The sequence below is a fragment of the Dendropsophus ebraccatus genome, chromosome 8 (assembly GCF_027789765.1).
Source record: "Dendropsophus ebraccatus isolate aDenEbr1 chromosome 8, aDenEbr1.pat, whole genome shotgun sequence".
Taxonomy (NCBI): Eukaryota; Metazoa; Chordata; class Amphibia; order Anura; family Hylidae; genus Dendropsophus; species Dendropsophus ebraccatus.
In genome coordinates this window covers 62,022,860-62,037,658 of record NC_091461.1, presented here as the reverse complement: position 1 = coordinate 62,037,658, position 14,799 = coordinate 62,022,860, and the positions used below count along the sequence as shown (strand labels likewise).

Sequence of the window (14,799 nt, the reverse complement as noted above, 5' to 3'; positions counted from 1 at the left end):
GACAAAAAATATGCATTTTAGCCTTAATAAATGTCCACTTTTGTGTGACACCAGCCTTATAGTACAGGTCACTTATAAAGTACAGGGAACCTTTGGATCTCCTCAGGCATGCAGTGCATGTGCATGACCTTATTTTACCCTAGGGGCAGATGATTGGATATTTTTTGGTAGACTGCATTGCATTGGCACATGGTGCAAATAAAGCTTTCTACACCACATTACATTTACTATATTTTGCAATAGTTATAATAGTGCTATAAGAAGTTGTATAATTTTACCTCTATTTGTGATTTAGAACTATTTATCTTGTATAGAAAAGCTAAATCAGATGACTGCTTATAACTGTGGAATTAGGCATACTTACACATGACCTGTTTCATGAGCAACCACAAATGCAGAAGAAAACCCATCCTCATGGTTCAGAGTACAGCTACGCAGTGGATGGCACATACCAGTAACTGGAGCATAACCTGGTGGGTGTAAAAAGAACATAATATGTTAGGCAATATCTTTCCGATTTACAAAGCAGAAATAGAAATCCTCCGGCACTTTCAGACAGTAATCTATATACTCCAGTATATATATATTGCATTTTCTCTATATGCCAGCTATATATCTGTACATCAAAAAATAATTTGCATTTATTAATTTTTAATTTTATACATTTTTATTATACAAAATTTAATTTACATTATCAGAATTGCAATTTTATCCAATACACTACAGTCAAAGTATAATTTCCCCAATACCCTCCCATCCCTCCTTCTTACATCACCTGCCTAAAAACAAAAAAACAGGAAAAAGGAAAAGGAAAAAAAAAAAAGGAATATTCCTCTAAGTTATACACTAACCACCAATTTGCATTTAATAATTAATGTCTTCTAAAAAATTTACATTAATCACCTGAGCTAGGGGAATGCATCAGAATACCATCAAAAAGGGGTCCCATAATCTTTAAGATTTTTCTGTGTTTTTCCCTTATATTCTTCCCTCTCTCACCCCTTCCCCACACTATAATCTTATAGTTGAAAACAATACAACAAAATAAATTCAATGTATTACAATGTTGTAATATTCTCTCTTACCAAGACTTGATGTCAGATCTATGGAATTCAGATGTTAGTATGTTGTAACCCCCAATAAGATTTAGCTTTGAAATGATCTTGGGCTCCCATAACCCTATCGCTATTTTAACAGTTCTTTCTTGGGCTACTTTTAATAGATACTAATCACTGCCCCAAAAGCACGCAAGAGTGCAGAAATTTCACAAATTATCTGAGCCAGTCATCTATCATAATCACAATGTTATTCTTATCAGAGTCGCTGGTACTAAGGGGCCATTCACACGTCTGCAATATCACAGTATATGATCTGTGCACGAGCTGTATACATCAAACCAGACCTCAGAACTCCCAGCATCATCATGCCAGGAATTTCAAGGTCTGGTCTGCAGTGAACAGCTTGTGCACAGACCATACATTGTGGAATGACCCCTTATGGGTGGCCATTTTTCCTGCTTCCAACACATCAACTGCAACAGTTCCAATCATCTTTGTTGCATGACAGTCGACCAGTCAGTCCAGGAAGATTGGATAAATTGCACAGTTTTTCAGCATTTTTGGGTTTCTGTATAACAAATCATATTTTTATGTTACCTAACAAGTTCTATATGGGACTGAGGTCAGGGGATTGGTTTGGCCACTTTATTAATTAAATCCTGTTTGTCAGAAACCAAGATGTGGTTTGCTTACTAAAGTGGCTTGTGTCATTATCATGTTAAAACCTATTTCAAGGGCATTTCTTCTTCGGCATAGTACAGCATGATCTTCTCAAGTATTTTGATCTTCTCAAGTATGCATTCATACTGTCTACAGCCAACAGACCCAATAAGAACAGTTTTACCCAATAAGAAAAGTTTTACAAAGTGTCCAAAGACAAATGACCTTCTAACTGCCCAAGCCTCATGGCAATACTCTGTGCTCCTTCTCCTTGACCTATGTTCTGCCTTTCCCTACCATTCCCTCCTCCTACAAACTCCTCCATCTCTTGGTGTCACCAGCCTGGCCCTCTTCCAGGTATCCTCTTACCCCTCCAACTTCACTTTTATTGTCTCCCACTCCCATACCAACTCCTCTTCTCGTCCCCTTACTGTTGGTGTCCCCCAAGGCTCTGTCATTGGTCTTTTTCTCTATTTGTACTTTTGGCCTTGGACAAATCATAGAATTCCATGGCTTCAAGTACCATCTCTTTGCCGATGACACTCAAATCAACCTCTCTGGGCCGGATTTCAACTCTCTCCTATCAAGGATTCCAGAATGTTTATTGGCTATATCTTTCTTCTTCTTCTTCTCCTTCTCCTGCTTTCTAAAACTCAACATGGACAAAACAGAACTAATCATCTTCCCCATCTTGTTACACCCCTCCATCTAATCTTTCAATTACAGCCAATAGCTGCACCCTGTTTTTTGTCCCCCAAGTCCACTGCCTTGGGGTCACCTTTGACTCTACTCTTTCTTTCGAAGGGCATATTCAGACACTGACCACCTCCTGCCATCTTCACCTTAAAAACATTTCCCACATACACTCTTTTCTCACCCCTGACTTCACAAAACTGCTAGTACACTCTCTCATTATTCCCACTTGGGCTACCATAACATCCTCCTCTCTTGCCTCGCCTTAGTCCACAAAATGTTGCTCCTGGGACAGTTAACCTATTCCTTTTAACTAAATTTTAACAAAAGGATTTTGTGGGGATTCTTTTTGGAAACTTGGCTTTTTAAAATCATTTAATTGTAGCCATGCTCACTTGTAATTTCAGATCTTCTTCAATCTATTTGAAGGTGATACTTGGCCAAGCTTTTGGCCATTTTGTGATCCATTCAAACAGTAGCTCCCGGCTGAGATGATATTAGATTAGCAGCTGTACCTCTCTATCTATCTATCTATCTATCTATCTATCTATCTATCTATCTATCTATCTATATTATTATAATTTTTTTATTTATTTTTTTACAGCCTTTTACATTTACTATGTCTGAACTCATTTCAAGATTATAGGAAAAAGTGACCATGGCACACTGTACAAACGAGTAAATAGTTTTCTATTTTCCATTCTTCGGTGCCCTAGTAACTGTATTCCCTTAGCACGCAGTGACTTGTACAGACCATGCTGACCTCATTAACATCTAAAGATCATACTTAAAACAAAAATGCCTCCACTGCCCAAGTGTAGTAGGACACTTTCCTTTAAGCAGCTGTCTTTACCAATAGCATTTTAAAGTATGTTTAAGAGCTTTGGAAACTGTGCATGCCTTTCTGTCTCTGCCTGACAAGTGCGCTCATTTTTGGAAATTGGAACTCTAGTTTATCCTGCAGGGAGGTCGCTTTGAAGAGATAAACTGTTTACAAGACACGTCACCATTTGCGTGCAGCTTATCGTGTCTGTGTTCTATTCCCTGAGCAGTATGCAGACACTCATCTTCCCAGAAATAATCAAGGGGCATAACTGGCAGTAAAGATCACATTCTGTTCAGGCCATTACAGGCAGGTTAGGCTTTATCACTGATCTAGTAGCTAACATGCAACAAAGGCTTTTAACTCTTTAACAACGACTAAACTGCCTTTTTATGGCAGCTACCATGTGGACCTATTCTACAGTGCCATGTTTTACACAGTAAATGCTCTCCCTAAAGTAATAAAGACGTGAAGTACAGGCCATTTGCGCTGGGAATTCTGAGAACAAGCATATGCAAAGCAGCATTCTCACACCACCTTAACGTAAGTGTCGCAATCTAATTTGAAGTCTTAGAACATGACTAGGGATATATACCAAGCCAGAAATCTCACCAAAGGAAAGAATACCTATCTGATTTCTAGCTTGGTATACATTCCCATTCATGTGAAGCACTAATTTGAGAAAGCTTCTTTAGGCTATATTCACACTACGTGAACAACCGGCAATTCCGTGACCCCAGCCGGGTACCGGCCGGGTGATGTTTCCGGCCGCGGAGCTCTGATGCGGGCGCATCAGCGTGCGCCCGCATCAGAGCTTCCCATAGCACACAGTGAAGCGAGCGACCAGGGCCGCTTGCTTTACTGTGTGAACTGACAGGGCTTTCTGCAGCCGGAATTCACTGAATTCTGGCCGCAGAAAACTGACACGTCAGTTTTTTCCGGCGCCGCACGGGATCCTGGCCAGAGCGCATACGATGTGTGTACGCTACGGCTGGGATCCCATTAAAAATAAAGCTATGTCCCACCCTGCAAAACTACGGCCGTAGTTCTGCGGCGAGAACTACAGCCGTAGTTTTACGTAGTGTGAACATAGCCATATACTGTATATCCTTTCTAAAAAATGTATTGACACAAAAAATGAGACTTCTCCAATCTTGGCTGTTTGATGCTTTGACCCACCATGTATTTGGCAAACCTGCAGACTATCTAATGTATAGAGTGGGCTCCTTAGGGTACTATTTCACGGGCCGAGCAGGGGCCGAGCAGGGCCCGATCAACTATGTAAACGAGCGCCGATCTGCTAGATCGCCATTCGTTTACTGGGCCTATTCCACGGCCCGATGATCATTGAGCGAGGGCTGCAGGGAAATCGTTACCGATGTCCTTGCAGCCCTTGCAGCAGGTCTTCTGCTCCGGTCCGTCTTCTGTCTTCTGCTACGCTCGGTCAGGTCTTCTGCTCCGCTCCGTCCTCCTCCCCGGGTCCAGTGCGCTCTAGCTTCAGAATGGCCTTTCAGCTGACAGGCCACTCAGCCAATCACAGGCCGCGGGGGTCCCGACCTGTCATTGGCTGAGCGCTCCGTCAGGTATTGTATGCTGCTGCTGCTTCTCAAATCGTCGGTCGCCCGCCGTGCACCACTATTCAACCGTAGTGATGCGCGGTGGGGGAACGATGATTTTAGGTCTGGCCCTAAATGAACAATCAGCCGATGACACGATCATCGGCTGATCGTTCTCTCTATTTAACAGAGCGATAATCGGCCGAATCGGGCCGATTCGGCCGATTATCGTTACTGTGGAATAGGGCCCTTCCTCTCCCCAACAGATGTATCAAGGAAGAGAGGGGTCGGGATTCCAACTGTCCAAATTCTTTGCTCTCAGAGACATGATCGGCCACTAGAAACGTCTGTCAGACACTTTCTTCCCTCAAAACACATTCATGCTTTGTCAAGTACAGAGGATAATGTTTTCATACACAAAAGTATGTTAATATATTATAAATTAGACATTATTATTATAGATACACATGTAAAACATAATGCCTTATTAGGATTAAACAAGTATAGTGAAAAAGTTCAGATATCTGTGACTGTTGTATGGGCATCTCATAAGACCAGTGAAGGTTCTTAGTACATCTTGCCCAACATAAATATGCTATCCTTGTTACAGAAATAATTGGATCCCCTTGGATCTACTGTATGAATGACACCAGGCAGAAGCCATTGCCTTTATGGTGTCTACACATAACAGTGCCAGCCACAATGTTCTCTCCCCAGTATAATTTAGAGACCCTGTTCTCTTTCCGGGTTTCAGTTGATGCTTCAGTGATGGAAACCGTTGCTGTCAGTAGCAAGTGTATATAGGTGCTTACATACATAAATGCATACACTTTTATGCAAACATACTTACATGTTGCATATAAACGAGCAGGGACAGTAGAGAGGCAGGCATTACACCAAAAATGAACATTAGGGGAACAACCAACACTCCTTGAAATACAGTAAAAACGATAATCTCCTTTTTATCTGGAGTCTGCCAAAAGAACTAGGACGGTATGGATGTATGACTGATGATTTATCCAGAATTTATTGTCAGGTGTGTCATCTGTACTTATAATTGCAATACTTCTACATTACTTAGTACAGTATTTGTATGAATAAGAAGTAAACCATTGATATATTTCATATCAAGCACTAAATGCAGGAAGGGCATGTTTAGAACTCCTCTGGATTATCGTGTACTCCTGAACAGTAATGCTTGAGATCATGGTTATTATAAAATATGCTTGGACTTAACTTACTGAAAGTAAGTTGTGGTCCCAGGATTAAATCGAAGGCAAAAGCAATGCTAAAATACGAAACTGGTAGCACAGTTGGGCAGAAGCCAGTGCAACACTGGCATTCTTAACAGTTAGATCATCTCAGCTAGCTACATGTGCCAAGAATATATTAGTGTAAAAAGAGAAAGACTGCTGGCCAGGAGACAAAAATAAGCTTCTTATTGTGGAAGCATCTAGCTGAGAGATGGATATATATATAGCAGGTCTCTAATCTAAAAGGTTAACAAGTGAGGAGTACAAATGACTTGAGTTTATGTCTAGTCGCTAAGTCCTTTGGAAATTACTTGACAAAATACACTGCATACAGCATTTTTTATCCACTTACACTCCTGTAAAATGACAGACACAAGTGGAAAACTTGACAAACCCCATTAAAGTCAACAGGGGTTGTCAAGCTCATTTTGTGTCCAATTGTGCAGCGAACAGAAACTGCAACTGAGGCTCTGATGCAGTGTGAGCCTAGCCTAAGCTATTCAATGGTAACATCATAGGGGTTGACTATAACTCCTCTTAAAGATCGCAGACTATAGACTAAAAAGGGGTAAACTGGATTTTCTGATATTCTAAATATTCTAGATTTCTAGAATACAAATAATAATTAGAAAGTCTTACAATTAGGCAAATACAACCCCAGATAAACAACACAGGACAGATTCCACTGTGTCATTAATTATTTAACAATAATGAAGCCAAAACAGAATGGCTATGTTTGAAAAATTAGCTAGAATCACCTTTAGCAGCAATAACTTGAAGTAATCCTTAAAGGAGAAGTCCAGCCGACTGGGAGCGCCAGTGAGCGCTGGGATCCGCCTTGGGACCCCCATCAGAAGTCATTTTCCCCCAAGTTGTGATGACGTCACTACTCGGGGGGGGGGGGGGGGGAATAACTGTCCCAGCTGATAGACTGGCCGCTCAGCCAATTAATCCATCAGCCAGGTCGTGAAGTGTACACCCTGGAGATCCCCGAGCCCTTACCGGCTGCTGTATTTTCAAAATCCACAGACTTTTCCTTTAGTTTCTTTCCAGTATGACTATTAGTCTCTCACATTGCTCTGGAGTAGTTTTGGCCCATTCTATCTTACATCATTGCTTCATTTCATTGAGGTTTGTGGGCAGTTAGTTATGCTCAGCTTTTTTAAGGTCCCACTGCATTTCCATTGGGTGGGGGGTCTGAATATTGATTGGGTCATTGCCACACCTTGATTCCTTTCTTTACCAGCAGATCATTGCTCTGTTTCATGCCTCAGTTTTGACTCAAAATACTTTAGCATATAGAGGTGTTCTGTGACCACAAAACAAGCCCAAATCTAACCAAATCCAAATCTAACCACCTGTCCACCACTGTGCTTGACGGTCAGTATGAGATGTCGGTGCTGATATGATGTGTTTGGTTTCACTAAATGATGGTGTGCATAATGGCCAAACATCCTACCTTTGGTCTTGCCTGTCCAAAGGACATTGTTCAAGAGGTCTTGTGGATTGTTAAGATGCAACTTTAAATCTGTCAGCTGTGTTGCCATTTTCATTTTAGAAATTAGAGGATTTTTTTCTGGAAGCTCTTCCAAACAAACCATGCTTGTTTAGTAAATTTTTTTATTTTCTAATTGTAACAAACTTGAACATTTAACTTAAACATAACTGAGGCCTGTAGAATCTAAGATGGAGCTCTTAAGTTTTTTACAATTTCCCTCAGCATTGCATGGCCTGGCTTTGAGGAGAATTTTCTGGAACATTCACTCCTGTGGAAATTGTCAATTAGCTTATATGTTTTCTTATATGTGAATAATCTTTCTCACTGTAGAATGATGGATTTCAAGTAGTCAAGAAATGACCTTTTAACTAGTGTTGGGCGGACGTGCTAAACTGCTCAGGTTCGGTAACATTCTTCAAACCCGAACGCTTGGCATTTGACACCCGGTGACTGGAGAAGTTGGATGCTGCGCTAGGGCTGCCAGGAAAACATGAATAACAGCCTATTTATTATTATAATTTTAAAACCTTATAGCAACCAGATTGTTTCTTTTATGTCTTGGACGCATATAAATTTAGAATTCAAAGATAATGTACTTACTCTTTTTCATGACTGCATAATGTACAGTATGTGTGGGTGTGTATCATGCATCTAGTAAATATTCATTGTTAGATAAAACATGGTGTATTGGGTGTACAATGGGTAATGCATTCACTGCTTTAAAAAAAAGCACTTTTTGTGCATTTCCCGTAGTAAGTGAATATTGGTAATTTGTATAATTTGGGGGGGGGGGGGGCAATACAATACTTTAATAAAATTTTTGGTCGGACTTCTCCTTAGATAAAAGATTTCATGTATAATTGTAAACTGTCTGTGTGTCTTAATTTCAATAAAAATTTTAACTGGGGGAGTGTCAAAAGGTGTGGCCTAAGGTGCCCTGGGCCCTAGAACAGCAATGTCTCTCTGATCCATGTGCCCAACTTTTTGCAGTTTGAGCGGCATGCTGGGCTTGGCACATAATGGTGGCAAAGGTGCGTTGAGGTACTAAAGCTGTGCCCTCAGTTCCCACACTCACCACACCTGTTCTGACATAGAGACTGGAGTCATTCTCACAGTGGCGATGGCCTCAGATCTCACACTCACTGTATCTGAGCCACATTTGTGCAGGGCTCCGTGACATAAGTTGAGCCCTGCAAGGCAGTCAGCATATAGTGCAGAGAGGAGCTGCAGTCCTATTGCACAGGTCACCATAGGCCATGTCTCTTTGACACTTACCCAGCCACAGAAAAAAGCCTTTAAAAAAAAAAAAAAAATAAAGACACAAAGACACAAATTAAAGGTATGACATGAAAACTGTATTCTCATCACCACTTTGCAAAGGAGAGTGTTTCCATTCTAAACCATCAAGATCCTATGGGGGAAGAGTTTGTGTTTGATCTAAGAATTCATGGTGTTAAAATTGAAAGCAAAGACAATTTACAAGTTAGAATTCAGAAACAACAAACAAGTGACAACTTTCCTAATAGCCCAAATAAAGTCATGACCTTTGACCTAGCAGTCAGTTTTTGGAATGTGGGATGTTTTTTTACCATAGACAAGTACAAGGTTTGCAGGCTAAAGGTTAAGCAAACCAACACACTGAGTTGGGGAAGTTCTTAGCATAAAATAAATTGTTAACAGGAAGATGTTATGGTATATTTTATTTTTTATATATTATGACTTATTTACTTCTTGAGCCACATATCTTTTCTTTTATTCTTCATTTACTCTTCGTGTTAGAAGTATTTTTTCATATAACCAATAACTTCCTAAACTAAAGCCAGTCATACACCATAGAAAGTTATGAGTGGAGTGGATGTTTGACCAACAGCTGTCTTCTTTAACCTCTGCCCCCCCCCCCCCGAACATATATGTACATAAAATACTAAAGAGGGAGACTAGCCACGGCTACTTCTGTAGGTTCCCACCAAATTGATATCAAATCCAACCAAAGTCAGCTATGTTGTGGCTTCAATGACCTCCTAAGTTGTATTTTTACAGAACACCTGTCATTAAAGAAATCTTTTGGCTTGTCACAGAGACATGTCAAAAGAAGTGTTTGGCGGTATATGCATGTTTTCCAGGATTCCCTAGGATGACATCCAACTTCTCCAGCTGCCAGGAGTGAAATGTCAAGTGTTCATGTTTAGAGAGCATTGCGGAAGCCAGACAGTTTGGCAAGTCCGCTCCACACTAAAAAGTTTTGATCAGTCGGGGACTGAATGTTCAGACTGCGACTGATCAGGAGAAGCCAGTAGAAGTCTACGTGCAGCTCTGGACTCAAGTGGGGAGAGGAAAGCACGACTTCTGGCTTTTTCTCCTGATTGGTAGCAGTCTCAATACACAGACCCTGACTGATCAAAACTTTTCAGATGTCAAAAGTTTTTTGTAATGACAGGTACATTTTAGGAATAATTTAACACTGACTAGTCCTAATGACAATGTTTATGTACTGCACCAAATCACAAGTCCTCTTCCCATAAGCAAGAACTCCTTTTAGTGGTCATAACCAACCAGCTTGATGCACATACCTGGTTGACATCATACAATATACAGTACCTTGCATACCTGCAGGACCAAAATCTTGCCTGGTGAGAAACACAGCATGATCGTGGTGTTCTGCATGATCTGGATCGGAACGCTGCTGGGAATGGGCCCAGCGACACACTTGTTCAAGACTCCTAGATGGATTTCCACGTTCTATGAGACTAATAGACTAAAAAGAAAACAGGATAGTGTGAGTATATATATATATATATATATATATATATATAACAATAATGGCCCACTGTGTCACTTCAGTTCAATACTGTGGAGCTGTAGGCACTCCATTTTAGTATAGAGTAGCTGAGCTATACAGGCAAAAAAAGAAATCTGCTAACTACGGCCGAATACAAAAGTCAATGTGACATATACTAAACGAAGGTCTGCATAGAGTAGTTGAAATTGCAGTAACAAATTACTGAGCAATATTAAATATATTGACTCAAAAAAGGATAGAGAAACTTAAAGAGTCACTGTCGTATTTTTTTTTTTTTGCAGAAATCAATAGTCCAGGCGATTTTAAGAAACTTTGTAATTGGGTTTATTAGCCAAATCTGCCATTATCTGCATGTAAAAAGCCTTTTCCCAGGTCCCCCCCCTCCTTCCTCTTTTTCATCCACTCTGAAAAATCTGAAAATTGTGACTTGTTGCAGGAGACGTCCCCTGTCTGTTCTAGGGAGAGGGGAGGGGGGAGGAGGAAGGAGGGAGTTAGCCGGCAGCAGAAAGCAGATAACAGAGGATTACAGGCACCGAGCTGGGTGACAGCTGTAATCCGAGCTCAGACAGGTCACTGGTGATGGTCAGAACAGATAATGGGTGAGGGATTTGTAGATTAACTCTTTGTTGTCCTGTTTTGGTCTTTTCTTTAGCTCTCTCCATAGGAGAACAATGAAGACAGGGGGGAGAGCTTCAAACTGCTTTTTCATGATAAAAATGCATTTTTCGGATAATAAACCCAATTACAAAGTTTCTTAAAATCGCCTGGACTATTGATTTCTGCAAAAAAAAAATTCACGACAGTGACACTTTAAGCATTCTCTCCATTTTAATAATTATAAGCACCGAAAACCCAGCACAATAGACAGAGCTATGGAAATATTATTAGCATAAAATAAAATATGTTCTGCCCCCATTAAATAAAGGACCTGATCAGAAATACATTACATTCCATAAGAATAATTTTCAGTAATGAATATTACACATGTATTTAAGGCTAGCTGAAAAGAATCAAGAACCAAACAGCATTTTCTTACCTGCCTGTATCCTACCATGATCATTCGGACTAACACTATGTTGATATGGACCCCCAGCGACTCATCGTGGTAAATTTCATCTACCTGAAACAAATGAACTAAATTAGTTGCTTACAAGATTTCTAGGCATTTGATGTAGCAAAACATTTACCGTGTGAAACAATGGGAATAAGGCAATGCATTAATGACCACAGATTGCTACATTTTATTATAAATTTAATGCAAATGGCTTATAATAAATCCTTTTTGTGTTGGTACTGAAAATGTTAAAAACCGTGAAGTGTAAAGAAGAGAAAGAGGACAAATAGCAATATGGAATCCCCTTCCTTCCGGATCAAGGTATCATATATCTCACTGACTTTGCCTTTTCATTCCTAGAACATAGTTCCAATTGTGCTCCTGGTGGATGAAGGATGAAGCTGCCTTAAAAGATGTTAACGCCAAATAAAGAAACATATATCAGAGGACAGACTGTTTGAAGAGTCTCCATAGATACATAAATATACAAATTTTCTGCCCTTCCCCTTTTTACTACTTGTTTTAACAGACTTATGCAAACTCTACTGAAGCCTAACTGGAAGGTTAATACAAGCAAGCTAGAAAAATCTGGTGGTATATCATGTTATGTCAGAAAATGCTATACTCACTGAAGAAACCTGCTACGGGATAAAATGAAATACTGAAAAGCTATGTATTTAGTGGATGGCTGCCATTTAGGAGCAAATAACGTCCGTTGTATTAAAATAAGGGGAATTATTTGCCATTCAATGAGAGCCATCCACTCAATTTCAACAGTGTGTGAACATAGGCTTTCTGTGTTTTCAATCCACTATTGATTTTCGTTGCAATATACTGAGCAAAAATACCGTGGGTACATAGCGGTAGACTGTATCTATATTTTACTATCATCCCTAGGACTGCATTGAAATTCTCCAGACATGGGAGTCAAATGCCGAACTCCAGTAAAGTCCTGTATACCAGGCTAGAAATCCATCTCTACCCCTGGTCCATAGTTAAGTGAATTAGGACTTCACTGTCCCTTGAAGAGTTAGTGGCATGACAGGTCACATAACACACTGCTGAAGTGGAAAACTAGTGCATTTTTCATTAAACAAGTACTAAGTAAATTAAAATTTAAGGTGGACAGAGAGAGGGGAATGCTCTTGAAAGCTTCAAAAGTTTCTAAAGTTAGAATGCCACCTCACTTCCCCTCCAATACCTCAACCTGAGAGTCAATCAATCAGAGTCAAGGATGGGACAGGGATTTAGGAGACATTAAGCTCTTAGCAGTTTAGGGGCTTAGGAAAGCCTCTTTGACACTTTGCACCTGAGAATAAAAGCATTTTCCTACATTCTGGAAGCACAGCTGGATATATGAAAAATACCATGTGTCTCCTTGACCTAACAGCTATCTAACAGTGTCAGCAGCTTGGAGCATAATTGGCAGCTGACAAACTACCTTTAAAGCCTTAAAACATTACTCCAGGTATAAGCCTAACCAGAGACAACCCTGAGTAGACATCACTTTTAGAAGTGTTTTTTTTCCCAGCAGTGCAGAATGCCATTCTGGTTGGTTGTGAGATGTGTGAGGTATGGGAAAAATAGTCCCTATTATTTTTTTTAACAGGATCATACACAAACTCCTAATCTTTAGCAAAATGTAATGTCATTTTGAAGATTTGGTCTAAAGTAATAATGCATAGTAATGTGCAGCTACATAACATATAGATGAAACGGATTCACAGAACCAACACTGTTAGTTTTGCCCAGCCTCTTATCTTCGTCGTGTAAGAATTGATAGACATTCCCAGCAAGACGTTCTACCCTTCAAGAATCTGGAATGAAACAACCTTTTGTGTCTTGATGAGAAAAACACCTGCAGGTTGCTGGTTCCCAGAGAGAATATCAGTTATAAGCAATAATAAAAAGTTCTTATTGCTGCACACAGCATAATATTGATGGGTTAGAGTTTTCAGTAGTTGTAGAGTGTCTGCTAAAATAACCAGCACAGGTCACACTAGCACACTAAACATTCCATCTCCCACAATTGAGCCGTGCTTCAAGAAAATAAATGGCACTCATTCAAGTGCAGATAGAGCAGGCTGTTGTGAAACTTGATACTATTTAAACCTAACTAAAGAAGTCTAGTCATCCCCATTATAAAAAAGAAAAAATGCTGGAGGTATATAGCCTATGGTCAATACATAAAGCGCTAGAAAACCTTTGCACTTTTTTATTTTATTGTTATTTATTTTTTATTTTTAAGATATGCAAAATAAAGCAACCATCGAAGGAGTCTTTATCAAAAACTATCTACCATTTCGCTGCTTCTCAGAAGAAGACACGATAAGAATGCCGGACAGATGCATTCACACCAGCAAAAGAGTGGATGGGTAGATTAGATAAAGAGAATAGAGAAAATACAAGATAGATAGAGCATTATATAGGAAGAAGTTGGCTCTCATAGTGTTTGTAAATCAATGTATTCATATTTTAAAACTAAATGTATATTTAAAAAAAGGTCAATACTGAAAATCTGTAGATTATTGAAATTTCAAAGTGGTTATCCGGGTAACAAAAACAATTGATCTTCCCAATACCACCTATTGTTTAATATACATGTATAACCTATCTTGCACCATTCCCCTGTTTTTTTTCAGCAGAGATCTAAACCTACACTATCCCCCCCCCCCCCCAGTAAATAGATGCCTATTTTGCAGTATATAGCTACATCATGTGCGCGTCAGCCCTGCTACATCATCAGCTAGTATGGAATACATACTGGGGTGATGTGATACAAAATCTGTGAAAAAAAACAGTCTTGTGTTTACTGTGCAATAGTAATGACAGCAGTGGGCAGTAAAGAAGGCTAAGGGGGCAAGTACACAAATGGGAGAATCAGGGGAATGCATGATGGGTATTTGTAGTTTCCTGGCCGGTACCATCTTGGTTATAGAGCGGCTTGTGACTTGTAACTTAGTAATGGCAGCTAGAAAGACAGGAGATGGCTCAGGGGGACTTGGTGAGTAAGGCCAGGTAGCATATAAAGCATAAATATAATCATAAAGTAAAAAAAAAAGTAAGAAAAAACACTGGTCATATGACAGACACACAATATGACATCTGCAGGGCCCTTGCAAAGTAAAACCGTAGACTGGCAAAACAAAATTAATATATAATCAAACATATGGCCACTTAAAATATATAAATATAAAAAAGGAACTCTTAGTATATGGTCCAATATTTGGCTTTACATTATCAGTCTCCTATGTTGTTAATTTTTCTGTTCACATGTGCCATTGTATATATATCAGACAGCGGTTCGGAAGGAGCGGCCACACGTCTAACAAAAAAATTCTCACCAGTATTGTGCTCTCTGTGTCTTTATGTGGCTCTTCTGTTCCGTTGTCTTCTCCGGTGAA

General features: G+C 39.7%; 1 protein-coding gene across 1 annotated transcript in view; it reads right to left on the bottom strand.

Annotated features, from left to right (window-relative positions):
• Nucleotides 1-14,799, bottom strand: part of ADAMTS14 (ADAM metallopeptidase with thrombospondin type 1 motif 14) — a 121,013-nt gene that overhangs the window by 42,145 nt on the left and 64,069 nt on the right. The window contains exons 5-7 of the mRNA XM_069981848.1: nt 11,378-11,461; nt 10,149-10,296; nt 365-470 (exon numbers count right to left, since the gene is read on the bottom strand). Of these exons, the coding sequence (XP_069837949.1) occupies nt 365-470; nt 10,149-10,296; nt 11,378-11,461 (338 nt within the window). The remainder of the gene's footprint in view (nt 1-364; nt 471-10,148; nt 10,297-11,377; nt 11,462-14,799) is intronic.